Source organism: Eubalaena glacialis, chromosome 19 (assembly GCF_028564815.1).
Source record: "Eubalaena glacialis isolate mEubGla1 chromosome 19, mEubGla1.1.hap2.+ XY, whole genome shotgun sequence".
Lineage (NCBI taxonomy): Eukaryota > Metazoa > Chordata > Mammalia > Artiodactyla > Balaenidae > Eubalaena > Eubalaena glacialis.
Genome location: NC_083734.1, coordinates 29,996,343 through 30,020,988, shown reverse-complemented (window position 1 = coordinate 30,020,988; position 24,646 = coordinate 29,996,343). Strand labels below are relative to the sequence as shown.

Genomic DNA, 24,646 nt, shown 5'->3' with positions numbered 1-24,646 from the left:
CAAGCTCTAGGGTGCACGGGCTTCAGTAGTTGTGGTGTGTGGGCTCAGTAGTTGTGGCTTGTAGGCTCTAGAGCTCAGGCTCAGTAGTTGTGGCACACGGGCTTAGTTGTTCTGCGGCATGTGTGATCTTCCCGGACCAGGGATCAAATCCATGTCCCCTGCATTGGCAGGTGGATTCTTAACCACTGCATGCAAAACTTTCTTAGCAACTGCAAAGAAATACTCATGCTCCAAATTAGTAATTTACTTCCTTTTTACCAATATGATTTTAGGGCAGATAAGAATGTATTCAATCTGTGGCATTTTGATAGCAAAAGCAAAGTGCTGATGGTAATGGTGCAAGGCCCACATGCCAATAATTTCCTGTTTGTGGCTTCAGATCAAATATTGTGCAAGAGTCATTATATCAGTTTACAAGAATTCTTTTGTTGTATTCTGCTTGTCAACACACAGAAGAATCCCCACAAAATGACCTGGATCCACAAATCCACAGTAAGAATGCATTTTACTTCACCACACTCACATATGTAACTGAAACAAAAGTCTCAAAGCATTACTTACCTTTTCTACATCCTTGTGTTCTTATTTAATATTCAATTTTATTTCATTAAATATTTGGTCTTATAATTTACTAATGAGTTATGCACCACAGTTTGAAAATACTATAAAAATCATTACTTGTCAAACAGCTCACCAGAAACAAATTTAAAAATATATATTTTTTAGTATTTTTCCCAATTTTTTTTTTTTAGTTGAAAAACAGTATAGTGCCTCATGTGAAATAGTATATCAATTAATCTGAGGTCAAGATGCTGACATGACATTCTGTGAAGGTGAGGAAATTCCGCTCTGGTCACCCCCTCAACCATCTCATCTTAAACAACAGAGTCAGATTTTATAATCCATCTGTTAGGGATGCTTGTTTTTTACTCATATGTTTCCTTTTTTTTGGCTTGTATTTTTCTTAATTTATTTTTTAAAAATATTTTTACGGAAGCATAATGGACACAGTAATAAATAGAATCATACAGATGAACTTATTTGCAAAAGCAGAAATAGAGGCACAGATGTAGAGAACAAATGTATGGACACCAAGGGGGTAAGGGAGGGGTGGGATGAATTGGGAGATTGAGATTGACATATATACACTACGACGTATGAAATAGATGACTAATGAGAACCTACTGTATAGGACAGGGAACTCCACTCAGTGCTCTATGGTGACCTAAATGGGAAGGAAATCCAAAAAAGAGGGGATATATGTATACGCATAGCTGATTCACTTTGCTGTACAGCAGAAACTAACACAACATTATAAAGCAACTATACTCCAGTAAAAATTAATAATAAAAAAAAAAGAATCATACAGTATGTACTCTTTTGTAACTAGCTTCATTTGCTGATCATTCTATCTGACTCATAAGATTTCTTGAGATACTATCTTTTAAGAAGAAAGAATTGCTGAGCCAGTATAGTCAGTCCTACTTTTGTTTAGTTGACAAAAAACTTTTGGTTTTGGAATAATATGGCGTTTAGAAGCAAAAATATAATTATCTTTCTGTGATTCTAGTCATCATTGCTATTAAAAAATTAAAAAATTCACACAGTGCTATACCTTTGGCTGGCACAAGATTACACCCAGAAAAGGCAAGGTTGGAGCCTACATTTAGCAGTATTCTAAAATTAGCAAGAGCAGACTGTAGTCCATGATATTGCGATGGCTTTACCACACTAATCAAGTATCATAAATGGATTATATTAAAATCACAGAACACCATAAGTATCTGAATGTAGACTTTTCACAATTGGGGTTCGTGCTAAATCAATTAAGTGGATTGCATTTTAACAAGTGAAGTAGAATAGAATGGAAAATATCAAAGTGAACTGTATATAATAAGAATGATAATATTTCACTGATATAAATGGTATTTCTCACTATGTGTAGCAGTAAATACTTTATAGCCACTTCACTATATACTCATCTGTAAAACATTAAATGTATATTGAACAACTACAGTGTGTGTGGCATTGTGTTAGGTGCTCCAGCACATGTTATTAAGATAAATAAAACTGGAGCCTGCCCCTCAAGGAATTTAGGGTATAATGTAAAGAAATTTACAAATAAAGTTTAAAAATGCATTGTGTGATGAGGCCGTAGTAATAATAGAGCTTAGAACATTAAGAGAAGATTCATAACAGAGTTGGCATTTGAGTGAGTTTTGAATGATAAATAGGATTTTATCTGCTCAAGAGGTGAACAGAGAATGATAAGCATTTTTATTAACATGAAAAAAAATGTGTATAATGTGTTGGTGAGCAGAAAGTAATCTATGTTTTAAATAAGATAATTGGGTACATGCAGGTCAGTGAAGGAAGAGTAAATATTAAACTTAGAAATTTGTACCTGTGTTAAGTGAGGAGCCATTAAGGAGAATAGTGACATGATCAAGGTGGTATTTTAGAAATAGTAATCTTAAATAGTGCTGGTTATCTTGGAAGGGATTAAAGTGGTGGTTGGTAGTCTAGACTACCAAATATGGAATAATAAAGAGCTAAACTATGGTGAAGATGAGGAGAATGGAAAGGAATGGTGAGACAGATCTAAGATATTTACTGAAACAAGTATGTCGTCAATGAGGCTTGCATTTGGATGTCAGAACCAAGGGAGAATGAATTAAAGATAACTCTGAAGTTTTTGCTAGGATGATTAATGACATGTTACTTTTACTGGAAAGAGGGAATAAGAAGAGAAAGGTAGAGAAGATGATGGGTTGTGTTTTGGAAAGAGTAAGTTCAAGATGCTGACAGGTATAAATAACCAAAAGGCAGTTGGAAATAAGGAACTGGACACCAGGAGAGGGATTTGAGAATGATCTGGAGGGTGATAGTTATGATAGCATGGCAGTGAATGTTATCACTCAGGGAGAGCTTGTAGAGAAGGCAGCGGAAAGGGACAAACTTTGGGGAACCTCCCTTTTCCCCCATTTAAGGAGTAGAAGTGAAATTAAGTCAAACAGCCTAAATATTCTGAGGGTAGATGAGATAGTGGAGTATGAAAAACCTAGGGAAGAGAAAGTTTCAAGAACAAATGGTTTGAGCAATGTTATATGTAGCAAAGTGGTTAAGAAAGTTGATGAGGGGCATTTATTTTGTCAAATAGCAGGTTGTTTGGTGACACTACAAGTAATTATTTTTGAAATGTGGGGATGGGAGGAAAGATACGTAAACCAGATTATAAGAAGTAAAAGGAGTAAGCAGGGGAAATGGAAGCGGAAAAAGGGGAATACACAGAAATTTTAAGGAAAGGAGGTAATTGGATGGGTTCGTAATGGAAGGGTTTATCAATAAAATTAGACTGAAACAGAGGTTGTTGTTTTGTTCTGTTTAAAATGAATTGAGGCTAGGAATGTGGCCAGTGCAGTAGTGGCTATCCAGAATTGGCACAAGTCAAATAATTTAAAAATTATGATGATGGAGCACAGTGAAGGGAGAGTTGAGGTCAGACTTGCTCAGCACAGTGCAGTGACTTTCTGAAGTATCTCTTGATATCTCCATAGGAGACGTGAGAAAGCAGAGTAGAAATGACTTATAATGTTATGTACCAGGTATTGCAGAGGTCAAGGGGCCTGAGGGTCGAAAATTATATCATGGGAGCCAGGCAGGAAAGGGACGTAAGAAGGAAAGGAGGATAAAGTCCAAGAACTGGAGGTATATTAGAAAATAGGTATCTGTCTGGAATCATTGATGTTAAACAGCAACAATTTATTTATTTCATTTGCTGCTTGCTTAGTTGATGCATATTTGGAAAGTCACTGGGTACAAAGGGGCTTTTCAAAGAATTCACAAGTAATATCTATGGCCAGTTTTTTCTGTTTAGCCCTAAAATAGCAATAGAGTTATAAAACTTTTTTTTTAAAGTCACGGTTTGTTCTATGACTGTCGCCTAGTGTTTTGCCTCCCAAAATGGTACCATGGACTCTTATGCATGATTTACCTTCATTTTAAATGCAAAAATTTATGATTACATCCCTAAAAATCCCAATCCATAATTTATCTTAGTAAATTATTATAGCTCTGTTATCTAGATTCTCATTTAAACTCTTGAATTGTTTATTTTTACTTCTTAAGATAACAAGATAGAATAAGACCATCTGAATGTATAGTAGCAGTGTTTCCCAGAATGTGCTTGGTAGGCATTAGTCCCACGAGATACTACAAAATAAATAAAGGAGGGGGTGTGTGTGTAATGTGATTGGAAAACTTGAAGAAAACAAGTCATTATGTTACCTTTTGGGATATTCAAAATGCTTATTAGCATATCAAAGCTACTGGAAGCCCTGCAGGAAAGAAAGTTAATTTTTTCTAAATCCTGCATTTCTCTAACTTATCTGACCTACAAGGACCACTACCACCATCACCATCACCCGGTTATGCTTTTATACAAATCTAATTAATATCCTTTGGAACACATTTTGGGAAATATTGCTACATTTGAAATTGTATTTGGAAGTAATCTAAAACAGTGTAAGAATGAATTCTGTGAGTACTTATGAAATAGAATGACAGAGACAGATGAAGAATATGAGATCATGTTATTATGGACAATGACCATAGGTACACAAAAGCAAATGTGTCAGAACAAAAGGAACCAATAATTTTAGGAAAAATATTTCTGCAAAAACTTGAGGAATGAGCCCTACTTCTGTTATTCTAGGACTTGGAAAGCAAATCTGAGTTTATCATATCCATACCACCATGGTTTTTTGTTGAGCAGTTAGTAAAAATCACAGACTAATGTCAGATCTCTGTGGGAATCTTGGAATGGCCACTTACTAGCTGTGAAACCTTAGGCATTTTACTAACCTTTTGAGCCCATTCCCTCATGTAAAATAGACACAAAGTTATGGTAAGGATTTAATATTGAATATATACAGTCCTTAGCAATGTATCTGCACAAAGTTCCTAATAAATGGTTCATATTATTAACTATTTGTATTATCTTTTCCTACTCTGCATTCACCTCTCCTATCTGAAGGGCCCTGCTTTAAAGCTCATACTTATATAGCAATCACTTTCTCTATTCGGTCCTATAAATCATATTTTCTATACTTTATTTTTAGTTCTGTTATAACTTCTGCATAGAAGATGGCTATAATTAGACTTGGATTTTTATCTCTGATAAGATTGCCATTTTTTTTTACCTTATAATTAACTGTCAGAGATCAAGCTAGAAGTAAGAGAAATTGTCATTTCTGCTATTTTTTGTTGTTGTTATTCACCTGTGCATGAATTATTAATATTATCTTCAAGACAGTTTCTGTGCAGGAATCTTTTTAAGCCACCTTGGCTGTTACATTACATTTCATTTAGTTAAAACAATAATAGACATAATCAATTAACATACTTTACTAGGTTCCTGTAAACTATCTTGGTTGATAATGTCCAGCATTTTGTTAGCCTTATATACCATGTACTTGGTGTGGACATCTTTAGGGAGTAGTTTATGTTGATAACTCATAAAGTCTTTTTTTTTTTTTAATTGAAGTATAGTTGATTTACAGCATTGTGTTAGTTTCAGGTATACAACACAGAGATTCAGTATTTTCCAGATTATATTCCATTATAGGTTATTACAAGAATCTGGGTATAATTCCCTGTGCTATACAGTATATCCTTGTTGCTTATCTATTTTATATATAGTACTTTGTATCTGTTAATCCCTAATCCCTGTTAATACCCCTAATTTGTCCCTCCCCCCTTCCCTCTCCCTTTCAGTAACCACAAGTTTGTTTTCTATGTCTGTGAGTCTGTTTCTGTTTTACATATACATTCATTTGTATTATTTTTTAGATTCCACATGTAAGTGATATCATATAGTATTTGCCTTTCTTCTGACTTATTTCACTAAGCATAATATTCTCTATGTCCATCCACATTGCTGCAAATGGCATTATTTCATTCATTTTTATGGCTGAGTAATATTCCATTGTGTGTGTATACACACATGCACACACACACACATATATATAAACACATACATTATAAACACAGTCTTAAAATTTGGACTTTAAGGAAAAATTATATTGTTAAAATAAGAATAATAAAGATGAGAACAGAGTGTGTATACCTCATAATCATCTAAATTCTGTATTAGTAACAAAAATATAAGGTTAAGCTTAAATGAATTGTTACCCCAGATTATTTTAATATTCTGTTTTATCTAATGAAATGACTCCAAAGTAAGAAACTGAATCTTGTTATTGGAATGCAAAAGCCTAAGACTCATCAAAAAGGATTTTTATGTTCTCATAATTAGTATCTAATGTATAACTTTTCTCTTATATTTTAATGTTGACAGCTTCTTCCCTGTGATTCCTTAGAAGCAGATGAAATGGAAAGGCTTAAGCATGAAAGAAATGATGCCTTGGAAGAAGTGAATACACTTAAGGTAATCTCCAATTTAGCTTCCTTATATTTTCTTTAGAAAAACGAAAAGAAAGAAAATTACCTTCTGTTGAATTCTGGAGTATTGGGGCTTAGTTTTTTTTTAAAGAATATTATCAAATAGCTTATCATTGAATATTAATACCAAGTAATTTGATATTTATTTCTTCAGCTGATCTTTAGAGAATTAATTTTTTAGTTCACACACTTATTTATATTTCACAGTCTCCATCTAAGATTCAGTGTGAACAGTGGTTTTTAGTCATCCCTTCTGATCTGGCTACTTTTCACCCCTTTTTTTTCTCACGCTGGTGGCAAGAATAAGGAGCCAAAAAAGATTAGATGAGAAGCCCACAAAACAAGCCATGACAATTTTGGATCCTCATATGTTCATTGGAAAATACATTTTCTCCCATGTTCATGGGAATGCTTCAGGGACATCTTGTTTCGCTAACATAATTTAGAATTAAGGCAATGTGATTTAAGGGAAATAAAAACACACAGTACATCCCAAATATACTTTAAGATTTTGGTTCTCTTTATATATCTTCATTTCATGTTTAGTAGAATATTAAATTTACATTATATCCTAAGTTTTACAGAAAGCCGTTATATTTTTCAAATCTTCAAGAAAAGCAACATAACTACTTGATTTACCATTAATTCACCATAGGAATATATTTTTAAATTACTTTTAATTATTTTCTTAAATAAGTGAAATTCTATTATTTGTTTAATTTTTATTAAAGCAAAATCTTTACACCAAAAAAAAAAAAAGAAAGAAATTTCCCTGCTACCTTAGTTTTTAAATTCTGACCTCTAGAGGAAGCCATTGTTTAACATATCTTGTTTATCCTTTCAGAGACTTTCTCTATGTAGCCAATCATATGTTTAAAAATACATGTGTATATATTTTTTAACTTTTACAAAATTGCATACATTACACACTTTTTTTACAGCTTGCCTTCTTTTTTCCTCTTTGTTAGCATTATATCTTTGGTTACTTTTCAGGTTAACATATGCAGATCTACCTAATTCTTTTTAATGCCTCTCCTATCATCAAAAGGTTCTATTCTAGGTTATTTAACCAGTTCCTTATTGATGGATATTTAGGCTATTTCCAGTTTTCCATTATTAAAAATAATTCCATCATAAGTAGCTTTGTAGATGTATCTTTGGGCCATTGTGCAGTTGTAAAAGTACAAATTGAATACATTTCTGAAAGCCGAATTGCTTTTATCAAAGGATATGGATGCATAAAATTTTACATGTTGCCAAATTCCCTTTCAAAAGATACTACCAATTCATGTTACCGCCAAATGTAAGCATTTTACTACTAAAGGAATATTTTATATTTCTTTTTGCATCTTTGAAACCACTATCCACATTTTTTTGTGTAACAATTAAGAGTTAAGATAAAAAATATAAATTAGTTTTAAAAATATATTGACAGTAGTTTCCTCATATTCTCTTAGAAAACATCTCCAGGGTTGGTTACATTGGTAAGACAGCATTTTTATATAATTTACTCTGCATAAGTCGTTGAGTCTTATGGTTCATCAGAATTTTCTGAGGCTCTCAGATCATTTTTATTTCCCTAATGTTTATCATTGTTAAATTTAGTGATATATTCCTGTTTTTTATTGGAATATCAGTAGTAATTATTAGAATTTTAATTTAATTTAACATTTAAACAAAGTTTTCCTGAGGAGCTATTCAGTAAATCAGGATTCACATTTAAAATTTTTGAGATGTAACTGAGCATATCCTACTGTGACAAAACCTAAAATCACGGGTAAAATATATTCTATATTTTATAATTTCCTTTACCTGAGAACCTATGTATTGACTGAGAACCACTTGTTTAACTATAGAAAAGATTGTACAAAGCAATAAATATTTCATTTGAGATAATGTTTGCACTTTGAGTTTTTCTGCTTGTATTGATATTACACACACTCACACAAATAGCAGAGGTTGTTAAATGAAGTTCATGGAGTGTGTAGATGGTCTCTCATCACTTCCCATTATCCTGTGACACCTCTATTCTTCATGTCTGATTTGAGGTACAAAGAAAAATGAAGCCAAGAAAATTTGATACCAATGGCTAATTTTTATTTTGCAAGAATGATTTTTAAAAGTGCCATGGGCCTTATTTAACTTAAAGCCTTTCTGCAGAGTTCACATTGCTACTGCTTTGCAAAGCTGAATGAAAATAGATATATTTTCCATTTACAGATGCAAAAAACTAGGACACAAAAAGTGAAGGTGACTTGCATAAAACCCAGGAACCAGCAGTTTCTTGGCTTCTGGTCTGTGGCAGATTCATTAGATTGCTATATTATATTCATTGTCATGTACTTTCATTTCATCTGTTAGACAAGAATGAACTGAAGTATAACAGAAAGCAAATTGCTTCCTGTAAACCTTGCAATGCTGCCATGAATATTTACCACTCAATATAATCTTCCAGCAATTCCTCTGCTTGGGTTTATAGTAAAATGGTTCTTAAATTACTCTTAGTATCTCTGATTTGATTTTTAAAATGTAGATTTATTTATGACATACTTAACAAAATTGAACATTTTAGGATATTTGCTCGACTGAATTTTAAGTTCAAAGATTTTAATATTTGATTGACATGCCTAAAGTTATTCTTCCTTAGTAACTATTATTTCATATTTTGGTTACACCAGTCATATCTTCAATTTTATGGATAATCTTCCAAAAATAAACTAAATTAGGAAAATAATAGTTAACCCAGTTTCATAGTCCTCTTTAGTTTAGTAAGAGACACTCTAAGTTGTAATAATAATGCTCTTCAATTTGCAAGCTCTTTGGCAATGATAGCTATTACCCAACATTTAGTTAATATTTATACATTTTGATCCTGATTGACTTATTTTGGACCTTGGATTTTGAGGTTTTAAAAAGTGGCTAACAGGGAGTCCACTGGTAGCTAGTGGTTAGGATTCTGGGCTTTCACTGCTGTGGCCCGGGTTCAGTCCCTGGTCAGGGAGCTAAGATCCTGCAAGCTGCATGGTGCCGGAACCCCCTCCAAAAAAATTATACTGACTAATTATAGTAACAGAAAATACGTTTACATCACAATTATACTGTAAATAACTAATTACTTTTAGATGGTATGTATAAAGCCAGAAAAATGACTGGGAACTACATTTTCAAATTGTAGAAATTGGATCTTTGGGGAATTTATAAGCTTTGAAACAAAGCCCTAGATATCATACCCATTGATACCTTCATAACAAGTTATTAATTCAGTGGTTTTTAAATATAGGAAAAATTATTTGAATCGGAAAGGCAAAGGAAACAATTGACAGAAGAACTCCAGAATGTGAAACAAGTAAGTGCATGTACTGTATATATGTGTTTTGTATATGTGTGCATAAACATATGAGGTATAATTACAAAGCATTGATGCTGTATAATATCCCAGAGCTTACAGATGTAAACAGTATAGTATAAAATAGTATAGATCTTAAAAGCAATCACTCACAGGGGCTGTACCCATGCTGAATTCCTGCTACCAAAGGAAATGTTAAAACTCCTCTTGGAAATTGCTTTCAAAGCCAGATATCTATGGACTGAAATGACCCATCTCATTGCTTTTCTCTTCTTTTTTTCTTTCTCTTTTATTTTCCCTTTTTCTTCTCTTCTGTTACTCATACTCATCTTATTAAAGATAAAAACAAAGCAAGAAAAAAACAAAAACCTCCAAAGCAGAACATTTTTTAATTTTATTTTTTAATAATGAAAAGTAAAAATTTGGGATTTCCCTGGTGACGCAGTGTTTAAGAATCCACCCGCCAATGCAGGGTACATGGGTTTGATCCCCGGCCCAGGAAGATCCCACATGCTGTGGAGCAACTAAGCCCGTGCCCCACAACTACTGAGCCTGCGCTCTAGAGCCTGCAAGCCACAACTACTGAGCCCGTGTGCCACAGCTACTGAAATCCGTGTGCCTAGAGCCCATGCTCCACAAGAGAAGCCACCGCAATGAGAAGCTCATGCACCGCAATGAAGAGTAGCCCCCGCTCGCTGCAACTAGAGAAAGCCTGCGCACAGCAATGAAGACCCAACGCAGCCAAAAATAAATAAATTAATTAATTTTTAAAAATTTAATTTTCACTCTGCATCATTCTTCAGAGAATTTTAAGTAACTTACAGCAAACAAATACAATATCATCATGAAATAGAGATACAAGTAACAAACAAATAAAATATTAATAAGAATAGGAAGTTGAGACCATTGTTACAGATCAGTGGCAATCACCTGATTTTGAATCTCCCCAACATTATTCTCCCAGAAAACATAAAATTTACAGAGCAAAATAAAACCATACAGGACCCATACCGGTTTCTTTTGTTTGTTTGTTTGGGTTTTTTTCTGGCTGCGCCACTTGGCTTGCGGGATCTTAGTTCCCCAACCAGGGATTGAACCCAGGCCCATGGTAGTGAAAGCACCGAGTCCTAACCACTGGACTGCCAGGGAATTCCCAGGACCCATACCTTAAATATGGCTATTGGACAGGGAACACAAGAACCTTCAAACTACATACAAAGAGTTTTAAAATTCCAGCAAGTTCTTGCAGCTTGCCTGCACTGAAACCTGGGGTACAAAGAGCAGAGGAGGTAAGGCTTAAAAACTCTGAAAAAGAATAAGGAGAAACAGAGCAATTAGATGAAGTACTACAAATAAAATCACCCCCAGAAAGAGAAAAATGCAACTATTAATGCCAAAATACTGAACAGAGGCCAGGATTTTGTGGTTCTCAGGACTTGAGAAAGTGTGTGCAACCAGAAGTGGCAGCCTTCAAGAATCATTGCTTCTGGGGAAGAATCAAATAGAGAAGGGGTGGTATCCCTTGGAGATTAGGAAATAAAGAGAAACAAGGAAATAAGAGGGGAAAATTAAGGATCTTGCAGAAATGAAAGAGAAACAAGACATACCAAACCTCCTCTATCTACCCTCCACTATGACTGTCAACAACATGATCCATAAAAGAAATTGCACAGAAGAGGGTGCTGTTGAACTAAGAACTCTTTCTATGAAAGAAAAAGGAATTGGAAAAAAAAAATCTGTCCCTGTCATTACAAGACAACTGTAAAAATCAGACAATATGAATTAAAGCTTTTCTCCTAATGAAACCTCCAAAACAATTCAACCACAAAGCTGACAAAAACTGTAACACATCACTGCAAACTCAATTTAATATCCTCAAACAAGCATTTGGCATTAAGAAAAAAACCACCTCAAATCAGAAATTTAAAACTGACTTAGAAAATGACAAAAAACAGGAATAAATGAAATGAGAGTTGATAAAACTTAGGAAAGAAAGAGAAGAAAAAGACAAAATGATACCAGAAATGAAAACTAAATTACAGGTTTCCCAAGGAAGAATATAATCAAATGAAAAGGCATTGAAGAAAACCAGAAAAATAAGAATGAAATAAAGAAGTAAAAGATTTTCTTAAAGAAGTAAATCAAAACAACTGAACAGCACTAATATTTAGAACTATAATCCAAGAAAACTTTTCAGAAATAAAAGATGACCTGACACTGTTATTGGGTAGTGGGGAAATTTGGCCTGGAAAGATCAATTGTAGGACATATCCTAGTAAAACTAGTAGACTTTAAAGATAGAGAAAAAATATGCATAGTGCCTCCAAATGAAAAGGTCAAATAACTTACAAAGGCAATAGAATTAGACCAGCATCAGCCTTCTTGACAAAACATACAAAGTAAGGCATTAGTGGAGCAATATTTTCATGAAACTAAAGGAAAGAATGTGTAAACCAAGAATATTGTATACCACCAAGTTGACTCCCAGATATCAAGGCCATAGAAAAACAGTTTAAAATGTGCCAGTATTCAGAGAATAATGTACACATGTAGTATTCCTGAGGAATCTGGGAGAGGTGAGTTTCACCCAGCCAAAAAATGCCTGGGATAACTTTGCTAAGAATTTCAAAACAATGAGCGTTTCCTATCTGTTATTATATAGCTGAGACTAAAATGAGAGTGAGTTCACAGGTAAAAGAATAATGTGTAAACATTACATGTCTGACAAAAATCAAAGATGCAATTTTTTTTTTAATGAGAGGAGAAGGGAGAAAAAAAGGGAAAATAGCATAAGATCATTCTGTTGTATGAGTAAAGTATAATAGTCACTGAATATTATTTAAAACTGACACCAAATATCAAAAAGATGAGGTAAAGATTGAGGGAATCTCAGGCACTATAAAAAGCAATAATACAAATGTAACCTGTAGAATGAAAATACACATCTTCCTAATTACCAAAAGAAATCTTTTTTAAAAAGTAAAAGGGACACATGAATGAAGAAATGCAGTAAATATACACAATAATTTCAACAAAAGGCAGTATGACAAAATTGAGACTGAACATAATAGTCATCTTAATTAACATAACTGGAATTAACTCACCTATTAAAATGTTTTAGGAAAATATCGTTTACCAAAACTGACCTCAATAGAGATAGAAAGTTTAATATACCAATTTCCATAGAAGAAATAAAGTTACCAAGAAGCCACCCTATAGAAAAGGACCAGGCCAAATAGTTTCACAGGGGAATCTAACCACACCTCTGGCAATCAATCCCCCATAAATGGCTTCAGAGTATTAAAAAAAAAGAAAAGAAAGAAAGAAAATTTCCAAATTCTTTTCTGGGAGCAAGTATAACATTTGATGCCTAAACCTGATAAAAGTAGCACAAAAAAAGAAAATACAGTTAGACTAGAAAGACAACTAGGGACATACGAATTGGAAAAGAAAAAATAAAGCTATCTCTGTTTGCAGGTAACATAATAGTAATCCAGAAAACTCTAGAGAATCAATGGTAAAACTAACTCATTGGAAAAATCCACAAGCCAGCAAGATATAAAATTAATATGCAAGGGACTTCCCTGGTGGCGCAGTGGTTAAGAATCCGCCCGCCAATGCAGGGGCCACGGGTTCGAGCCCTGGTCTGGGAAGATCCCACATGTTGCAGAGCAACTAAGCCCACGTGCCGCAACTACTGAGCCTGTGCTCTAGAGCCCACGAGCCACAACTGCTGAGCCCGTGTGCCACAACTACTGAAGCCTGCGCCTAGAGCCCACGCTCCGCAACAAGAGAAGCCACTGCAATGAGACGCCCACGCACCGCAATGAAGAGTAGCCCCCGCTCGCCGCAACTAGAGAAAGCCCACACGCAGCCACGAAGACCCAACGCAGCCAAATAAATAATTTTTTAAAAAATTAAAATTAATATACAAAATTCAATTGCATCCATATACACAAATTATAAGCAGAAGTTTTAACAGTTTAGATGAAACCAAAAATTATATAGAAAAATGGGTAAAAGACATGAACAGACCACTCACCAAAGAAGTTATAAAAAGGTCATATGAAACATGAAAAGATATTCAGTCTTTCTCATAATAAGAGAAATACCAATTAAATCTACATTGAGACAGGACTTCCAGCTTCTAGTACTGAGCAAGACACTTGCAGAGGACATTCTCCAAGAGAAAACAACTCTAAAACCTGGAAATTACACACTAAGCAACAACCAAAGGAACTGGAACGTGAACGCAGAGAAGCTGCTCCTCTGGGAAGAGGGGAACTATGTGAACTAAATTTCTTGTTCCAAATGTTTCAAGCCTGGAGCTAACAGCAATCTGATACCAGTGGAAATTGACCCTCACTTGGGGTCACTTGGTATTTGAAAACGTTCACAGACAATTCAATGAGGAAAAGCTGCTCATTACAATACATGGTGCTAGAACAAGGGAATATTAGTGTGAGAAAAATTGAATCTCAACCACTACCTCATTTCATATTCAAAAACTAACTCTGAATGGATTACAGATCTAAACATAAGAACTAAAACTTAAATTCCAGAAGAAACTTTTGTGACATTGGGTTAAGCAAAGTTATCAAACCATATACCTAAAATTAGTAAATTTTACTATTATATATATAAATTCTACCTCAGCAAAGCTATTTATTTTTAGATATGCCAGTACAACTTTTCATCCATCAGATTAGCAAAAATTCGGAAGCTTGACAGTGCGCTGTTGGTGAGGCTGTTTCAAAACAGGCATCCTCATACATTGCTGGTGGTAATGCAAAATGACGTGCAGCTATGAAGGAGAATTTGGCATTTCTAACAAATCTATGTATGCATTTACCCTTCAACCTGGCAACCTCACTTCTAGGACTTTGCCCTGAAGATATACCTTTAATAATATTAAAACACATATGCACAGTATTTATTGTGATATTATTTGTAATTAGGAAATATTGGAAACTACCTTAATCTCCTAAGCATAGGCGATTGAATGGACTATGGTCCATACGGGCAATGGAGCTCTATGCCGCTGCAGGAGAGAGAAGGAAGATCTCTCCTCAGTAGTACAAAGTGATTTCCAAGAGATTCTTTCAAGTAAAAAAGAGCAAAGGATGAAAGAGTGTATATAGTATTATCATTTATAAACAAGAGAAATTATTGTGTGTATCTATCTTTACAAAAGAAACCAAAGGAAGGATAAACTACGCAGCAATGAAACTGGTTATCTACAACACGGGTGGGCACAGACTGGACAAGATGCAGGAGGGAGTGACACCTCTCTGAGAATACCTTTTTATGTAATTTTTACTTTGGGGGGCATGTTAATATTCTACACATTTTAAAAATACATAAAGAAATCAGGAAAGATAGGAAAGGGAAAATGAGCTTAAAACTGCAAGCAAAGTGAAATAAATTAATTCATTTGCATGTCAAATGAATACCATAAATATACCAAAGGAAAACAAAAGAAAGAATCAATTTCAGTAACTTATGAACACAATATTTATGTTCACTGTTTGACAGGTTGGGTTGAGTTAGAAAAGAATTGCAAACAAATCCCAAAACTTTTATAGTATGTTTTGTTGTCTTGTTGTTATTTTAGAGGTGTGGCCAAAGCCATTCTGAAACAATTTTAAGATGTAATATAGGTCTCAGCAAATGTGTTGATTGTTGTTGAGAGCCAGAATCTCAATGAAAAAACAAAGACATTCAAAGCAGAGTGAAGGAAGTCAAGAAAGAATCCTGTGGATGGACTAGAATTGGAGGTATCATTGTGAATGCATCATTTCTAAAATATATATGTATGTATGTATGTGAATATGAATAATATGTGCCCATATATATATGTATGTATACACACACGTGTGTGTGTGTGTGTATGTATGTATGGTTTTTTTTGTGTGTGTGTGTATATATATAATATATATATAAAATCCTAGCTCTGACAGCTGAAAGAGCCAAGAAGCAGACACCCCAATAGCAATGAGCATATAGCATATCTAAGTGCCCATTTCCCACTAATAGGAACCCAGGCTTCTTGGAGAAATGACTGATTTCAGGGCCGGGGGTGAGTAAGTACAAAATGAGCCTGAAACATCTTATGCTAGAAAATAAGGAAATGCCCAAAATGATGGTATCATGTCACAAGGAACCAGCTTGAAGGGCCTTCCACTGGCCAATCTGGAAGTACTTGAGCACCAAAATAATTAAATACAGTAATGAACCATTGAAAAAATTGAGATTCATGAGTCCATACCATAGTAAAGAGATGAATTAATTAATGGGGAGAACTGAGGGCTCTTGCTCATTATAGACTGTTGAGTGCTGACTGATAACTACAGTTATCAGAGAAGCTGCCAGATTTGGGAAGTCAGCATTTTGCATCTGTTTCAGTAATGGCTGGATCAGACTCTAATCATAAAATGCTAAATCTAGGGGGAATTTTTTTTATGAAGAGCAGAACATTTACATATTTACATGGTTTTAAAGTGGCTTTTTATAAACTGCTTATTAATTGCAAGGGGAAAATAGTAATTATACAGTAGTGAAATCAGACAACTCCTAGACTGGTGCTAAAAATGGATATCACCAGTGAAGGACAGATGGGCATGTGTGACTTCAAATGTGATACCTTGAAAAGGACACAACATCAGTTATGTAGTATTATGGCTAAGAATGTATAAACCTGAATCTGGCCATGAGGAAGCATCAGACAAACCCCAAATGAAGGACAGCTTTATTTTTTTTAAAGATGTGAGGTGTGTGTGTGTTAGGGGTGGGGGTGGGGGTTATATTCTTCAGAACTGTCAATGACATAAAGAAACAAAAGAATGAAAAGGAAGGGAAGGAGGGAGGGAGGGAGGAAGGGAGGGAGAAAGGGAGGGAGGAAGGAAGGAAGGAAGGGAGGAAGGGAGGAGGGGAGGGACAAAAGAAAGAGAGGGACGGGGGAGAGAGAAAGAGAGACAGGAAGGAAGAAAGAGAGAAAGGATGAGGGAGGGAGGAAGGAGAGAGGGAGGGAAGGTCCCAGATTAAAAGAGGGTAAAGAGACATGAAAACTAAATAAAAAGCTGATCCTACACTGGATCCTGCACTGGAATGGGGAAAATGCTATAAAGGATATTATTGGGTCAATTAACAAAATTGGAATACAGATGGTAGATTAGATAAAAGTATTGGTTCAATGTTAAATTTCTTAAATTTGATAGCTGTACTATGGTTGTATAAGAGATAGCCTTATACTTAGGAAATACTGATGTTTGTAGGGGTAAAGAACCATGATGAGTGTAATGTAACTCACCCTCAAATGGTTAGAAAAAATTGTGTGTGTATGTGTATATATATTTATATACATATGTGTATATAAATATGTATATGTGTACATATGTGTGTACATATGTATATAAGTGAGAGATTGAGAACGTGCAAAATCTCGGTAACAACAACCTTGAAATATCAGTGGTTTACAAGAATACTTTATTTCTCACTCATGGACATGTTGGCAAAAGGGTGAATCTGTGAGTTAGGTAAATTTGGGCCAAGGATATAAAGATGTTCTTTGTACTATTCCTATTCTTGTATCTCTTATGTAAATTTGAAATTATTTCCAAATTAAAAGTGTTTAAAAGTCCTCTATTTTTTGTCCAGTTTTTAGAACTCCATTTTATTAAGTTTTTTTGTACTTTGATTGATATGCCTTTTTAGTTCTGTATCTTCAATACTTGCATCAGTTTATATGGCCAGGCCGATTTACATTTTAGTGTTTCTTTGAATGCTCAAAGTGGACATTTATAAATCTTCTTTGTTAATTTTTACATGTAGAATAAATTAAGGGGTAGGGTTTTTTCTACATTTACTTAAAATTTTCTTTTCTCCTAAATGCTTGGAACTTAAAAGCCTTAGAATATCAAGCATACTTAGTAAAGTAAGGTAATATGATAGTATAAATGTATATAGCACAAAGTAAGCACTCAACAAATGTTAACTATTATGGTCATTATTATTAATAATAGAAGAAGAAATATTAGGTGTGGAGAAAGAGGTGGAAATGATTTGTTTTAACAATTTGATTTAGAGGAAGAAAACCTAATTCTGGCTGACGGAATAAGGAGACTTTTATTAAAGAGAAGGTGGACCAGACATGGAAAGGGGATAGCATTCCAGGCAGAGGGTGCAGCATGAAAATCGTGGTATGAAAGGGAAAGTCTTATCTTGAGAGTCAAAATGGGCCCTCTTTTGTATGCTTATTTTACTACTACTTGTTAATATGTTTGTATCTAAAAATGTGATGATAACGTCTGTCTTACAATTTGTTCCTAGTTCTTTAGCGTTTAAGAACCTAAAACTATCAGTAATATAGTAAGTTCCTAAAAAATAAGAGTTTTGATTTGTATTCTTTTATCATTATTAAAGGCCTAGGAACACAAGGGAAACATGGATAGATGAAAGCATTAGGAAATAACATTTGGGGGCTGTGGGGAGGTGTTGTGTTGGGGCCAAAGCATATAGGCACTTGAATACCAATCTAAGATTTTAGACAATGGATTGCCAGTGAAGATACTTGACAAAAGGAGAAGAAAGATCAACTTGTTCCACCTATAATCTGACCCCTGTCTTTCCTTCACACTCTACATCTAACTTGTTGGCCCTACTTTTTAAAAATTGGAGAATTCTGCCACTTTTTATCACTTCCATCACTGGTCTAAGCCATAATCATCTTCTGCCTGTGTTGTAATTATAGCTTCCTACCAGATCACCCAGCTTTTACCCTTGCCCCACCCCCATACAGTCTGATCTGAACACAGCAGCCAGAAATAGCCTTTTAAAACTTGTTAGAACTCTCCAGAACTTTCCACCTCACTCAGAATAAAAGCCAGTCCTATCCCCCATCCCTACACCCCTCTAACCTCAATGACCTCATTTCTTACCACTCTTCCCCCCACTCCCCTACTAGTTCTCCAGCCCCTCTGACGTCCCTGCACCATCACCCCACTAATGCTCCAGCTCTCACTATCTGTGGATAAGTTTTTTGGTATTCCTGATTGCTTTCTTATATATTTTATACTTGTTATGTTTTTGTCCTTCATCTATATCCACCAACTAGAGGGTAAGCTTCATGAGGAGGGCAGCTATCTTTCATTTCTTCTCTGATTTATCTTAGAACAATCACTGACATAGAGTAGGTACTCAATAAATATTTGGTGAATAGATGAAGGGATGAATGAAGACTATCTAGACTTTAAGAAAGTTAATCTAGCAGCAGGTTTGGAAGTAACTGGATATCAGCTAAGAGGCTTTTATAATAGTCTAGACCTGCACTGTCCAATAGAAATACATTGGAAGCCAACTATGCCTTGTTGGTTTTCTAGTAGCCACATTTTGAAAAGAGTAAAAAGAAACAGGTAAAATTCTTTTAAATATATATTTTTCATCTAATATATCTAAAATGTGATCATTTTAACATGAAATAATATTAAAAATTCATTAATGAGATATTCTTACATTCTTTTTTCATACTATATTTTTTTTGAAGTCCAGTGTTATTTTACACTTACAGCGCATCTTAATTTGTACACTAAATTTTCATTGGAAACACTGCTGTGATTAGATTTAACAAGATTTATACTTTTATATTCATATACCCAAATGTTCCAAATAAAGTTAAAACGTTCCCAGTAACTAAAATGAATACCAAAAATATTTTTCTTTTAATATTTATGTCCATATTGGCAAAACTTTTTCATGTTTTTAGAAGACTTAGTCTTTAAAGCCACATCATTTCAAAGCCACATCTTTTCAAGTTAAGTATATCATAAATTCAAAGGAGTACTGCATATATTGAAAGCAACTGTAAATGTATCAATATCAACTAAGCATACTTCAAAAATTTTAAGGTTTTTGGAGTTAATTTACATAACATTATCAATAATTAAAATCTACATATTGATTTATGGTAGAAAATATATAAATCATTATTGATTTATATTATGAAAATTTTCAATATCAGTATAAATTCTTATACTTGTCTAGCTTCACAAATAAGCTTTCTCTTTCCTTAGAGCTTCAAATTTAGCTCATTCGTGTACAGTGTGATATTGATAATAAAATGTAAATCACACTGCCATTTTTTGTCTTTGATTATTGAATATTAGGCAGCCATTCCTTTTGTTTTAAGAAAATCTTCAACTGGAGTTAAAAATACAGTAAATCTTTATTAAGCTCTTCCACAGCTCAGCCAAGGAGCCCTGGCAAAGAACACAGGATCTTTAAATTCATTGTCTTCTAAACTAGTGAAGATTCATAGAATTTGCACATATATATTAAACAAGGTTAACAACTGTATCCATGATGTTTTTCATACAGTCAGCTTCAGGAAACTGAGCACAGAAATTTTCAAAATATATCCTACAATGGCATGAAACAATAAAGAAAACAGTCTCTTGTTCGAAAATGTCAGCAAATCAGAATTTTTGATCCAACATAGCTGGAGCACCTATTATGATAAAAAAAACTTTTCTTCATTATCCAGCTGAAATGCTTGTTTGACACATGTAAAAGTTAAAATATCTACACCATAAGTCTGATTTTTTTAGGCTGTAGATTGACAACTTTTTGTCATAAATTTGGAAGTCCTTTAAGACAATACATGCCTGAAGTATGAATTTGATAGTATCTCCTATATCCCATTGCTCATCTAAAGCTGAAGAAAGGTACTTGTAGTTTTTCAAATTTTGAATCAATTGGTCATTGATATTGTTAGAAATGTCTTGCATTCTATGGATATTTGTTTTGTGACTTAATTGAAGTTCTTTCATTTTTTATTAAATATTTCTTCTAATCATCTATCAAAACTGAAATTACCATATTGATCTAAAAATGATTTACTCTTTTATACAAAAAAATCCAAGCCATTTTATAGCTGGCCAAAGTTAGCAAATGTTGAACATTTACTTCTGATATCAAGTGACTAATTTCATTAGTTCTTATTTGACTGTTAAGAGAAAACTTCTTAACAAACTCATTACACATTTGCAAAAATCTCTCAATTTCTCACTTTTCATATGTTTAAAAAAATTTTACACAACAAACAGCTGTGTAAATTGCAATTGCATTCATCATAAAACTTGCAACAGATTTTCTTCTAGTCTGTCTTCTATCCTGGTTATATTACTAGCTAATTCATCTTTACTTTATTCTGCATCAATAATATGTCTTCATTTTAAATTAAAAATTTTCTGCATACCTACTTTTTTAAATACAAAAATAATTTAACTATATTCTAATAAAAATAAGTATTTCAATTTAATTACCAATCATGATTTACACAAGTATTACTGTAACTCATGCTGTCTGTATAAAATATTCAGATAAGCATACTGTTGCGTAAAAAATTTTTGAAATTAATTAATTCATTAACAGTGACCAGATCAGTTATGTGTTTATGTATACAACTCAAATGACTCACATGCCTGGCACAAACACTACAGTTCAACACTAATATCTTAAATGATACAGTGATAAAAGTGAAATACAATTCTACCAAAACAAAAAACTTTTGTGCAATGGAAAAATATTTTATGCTTATTAAGTTTTTAAATTTAAATGCAAACTGAAGAAAATTAAATTAAAAGTTCAGTTCTTCAGCCTACTTAGCTATATTTCAAGTGCTCAATAGCCACATGTAGCTAGTGGCTACCATATTAGACAGGGCAGGTCTAGAACTCTGCATCCTTGCTACTCAAAGGACCAGCAGTGTCAGCAACACCTGGAACTTAGAAATGCAGGGTCTCAGGTCTTACCCCAAGACCTACTGAAATAGAATCTGCATTTAACAAGTCCTTGGGTGATATGAATGCACCTTAAAATTTGAAAAGTCCACATAACAGGCAATGGAGGATTTAACTGGGTAGTGGCAATGGAATTATACCAAGTATACCAGGGTGGTCAGTGTGAAAGATACCATGAGGGTAAAGTCAACCAGACTTAACAGGGATAGCATGTGCAGTAATAATCAGAAAAAGCGGTCGAGGCTTTGTAATTTGGTGATTGAGAGTCTATAATAATGCAATTAACAAAGCAAGAGAAATGAGATTGAGAGTAAAGACGTTTTAATTCATAGTATAGATTAATGCGTATTTTCCAGTTTTAACAAAAATAATTTTTAAAATATATATGTGTATACAAACACGTGCATACATACTGGCACAACTACTCATTTCAGAAACACACACTTGCAATAAAAATATACCACCCAAAATCAACCCAAAACTGTCCGTTTTTTTTAGTATATTGACCTTGCATACCATTCATCTTCTCTTATTCATGTAGAATGTTATTATTCAGTTTAAGGGGTTTCAGACTTATTGTTCATGAGTTTCTATGATTTAGTGAAAATACTACTTCTCCATTTTTCCAAGGATTAATTTCTTTTTTCATAATTAGCAAGTCTTTAAAAATTACAAATACATGTAATGAGGTGGATGGACCTAGAGTCCGTCATACAGAGTGAAGCCAGAAAGAGAAAAACAAATGCCGTACGCTAGCGCATATATATGGAATCTAAAAAAACGGTACTGGTGAACCTAGTGGCAGGGCAGGAATAAAGACACAGCCGTAGAGAACGGACTTGAGGACACGGGGGTAGGGAGGAAGCTGGGACGAAGTGAGAGAGTAGCATTGACATATATACACTACCAAGTGTAAAATCTATGGCTAGTAGGAAGCTGCTGCATAGCACAGGGAGATCAGCTCGATGTTTTGTGACGACCTAGAGAGGTGGGATAGGGAGGGTAAGAGGGAGGCTCAAGAGAGAGGGGATATGGGGATATATGTTATACATATAGCTGATTCACTTTGTTGTACAGAAGTAACTAACATAACGTTGTAAAGCCATTATACTCCAATAAAGATGTAAAAAAAATAAAAATTACAAAGTAATTGTGATTAACTCTTCTCTTAAAAACTTTTAAAAACCAGTAATTTGAGTCGTATGAAATTTGGCAAAATTTCTTTCCCCTTTTTTAGTATCCTTTTGAAGATCTTGATGTGAAATCAGTACAGTACTAATAATTATGCCATATAAATCCTTTAAATACATAGGTAACCTAATTATTAAAACACCATTAGATTGACTTTCAATTTATTTTACAGTGCTGTTTCCAGTTGCTTCCAAAGGAGAAGAGAGCACAATTTGATATCCTTTGTTCACTTAAAACTTTTAATTTAATTATTGAGACCTGATCCTAAAAGCAGAATAATCTCTCCTTTTGAAGGTACAATAGCTATTTTAAATTATGGAAATTAATTTACCTTTATTTAGTGTAATGACCCAAAAAGAAAGCAATGAAGAACTAAAGAGAGGGAGACAGGGAGAATGGGGAAAAGGAAGGGAGAGCAAGGGAAGAAAGAAATTAAACGAATGAAAGAACAAGCTGTGAAGCGATCCTTTTCCACTAGGAGGATCAGGTACATTTGTATTTTTTTCAACCAGGGATGGCTACCATAATACTTTACTCACTGTTTTGTAAAGAATTGGTGGTACTATTCTCTAAAATCTAAGTATTTTTGATGAGTTTTCATGCCTTACAGAATAATCCAACCTAACTGTTTAAAATCATGAGCACAGTTTCCCATGAAATTATATATACTGCTTGTTATTTTTTCTTCAAGTTCTAACAACTTTTAACAAGCATGGGCCATTTTTCTAGCAACTTCCTTTGATCAACAGCTTTCTAAAGCCTACTCTCATACAAGTTGTTTTTAAAGTTTCTTTCAGCATAGTGTTATGACCTAAGGCAGCAATGAATTGGTGAACAGTCCAAAGCCAAAATATTTAGCTTGTCTAAACCAGTCTCTGCCCTAGAGAAACATGGGAAATTTCTCCAAGTTCAGATAAGCCCAGTTGTAGTTGGCCTCACCTGTGTAAAGGTTGGGTTGAACGCCTGAGGAGGGCGTGAAGTCCCGAGGCTGAAACGTGAGGTCAGATCAGCACAGGATTCTCTGTGGACAGTTGAGCATGAACTTAGATACAGCTGGAACAGCTGGCATGTGCACTATCTTGGTTTATGGATTAAGCAACAACGGAAACTTTAAGAACAGATTAAATATATCTCTAAAAGGAATTACTAAAGAATATTCACATTTTCACACTTGAAAAGATTTGTTAATTCTGTGCATTTATTAAAGAAACAGTAAAGCCTGTAATTTTTAGAATTGATATGAGTTCTTACACCCCTTTTATTCTTCTTTAGTGATCTGAACTTTTTACAATAGTTCTGTATGGAGCTAGTAGATATTCCAAGATGCCAATCTCATCTTTAGAGGAAAAAAAGAAAAATACATGTATTTGTCAGGTTTTTTTTTCTGTTCTGAAAGGGGACTGTAGTAAAATGTTCCTGTGTTCCCATTTCAGATGGTCACTTGTAACCTCAGAATGTCAACCTGTATTTTCTATTAAAAACCCTCTGCAAGGATCCCTCCTACTACTCTGTTATAGTCTCAGCCACCTCCTTCCATGCCCCATCTCTTAACATCTAGCAACCACTAAACTGTTCTCTGTATCTATGATTTTGTCTTTCCAAGCATGTTATATAAATGTTATCATACAATATGTCACTTTTGGGGATTGGCTTTTTTCATTCAACATCATTCCCCTGGAACCCATCCAGGTTGTTTTGTCTATTTATGTTGTTCCTTTTTATTGCTGAGTGCTTTTAAAACTGGTGAAATCTGATTAAGGTTGGTGGATCGTATCAATGAAATTTCCTGGTTGTGATATTCTACTATACTAATGAAAGATATAACCATTGGAGGAGACTGAGTGAAGAGTAC

The 24,646-nt window shown here is 34.1% G+C and overlaps 1 protein-coding gene across 6 annotated transcripts in view; it reads left to right on the top strand.

The window, feature by feature from the left end:
- STXBP4 (syntaxin binding protein 4) overlaps nucleotides 1-24,646 on the top strand; it is a 178,570-nt gene that overhangs the window by 63,735 nt on the left and 90,189 nt on the right. For 5 of the 6 annotated variants that reach the window (XM_061176621.1, XM_061176622.1, XM_061176623.1 and 2 more), the window contains 2 exons: nucleotides 6,359-6,448; nucleotides 9,743-9,808. In XM_061176621.1, coding sequence (XP_061032604.1) covers nucleotides 6,359-6,448; nucleotides 9,743-9,808 — 156 coding nt within the window. Of the gene's footprint in view, nucleotides 1-6,358; nucleotides 6,449-9,742; nucleotides 9,809-10,280; nucleotides 10,668-24,646 lie in introns of those variants that run through there. The other variant, XM_061176624.1, reaches the window with a different exon arrangement.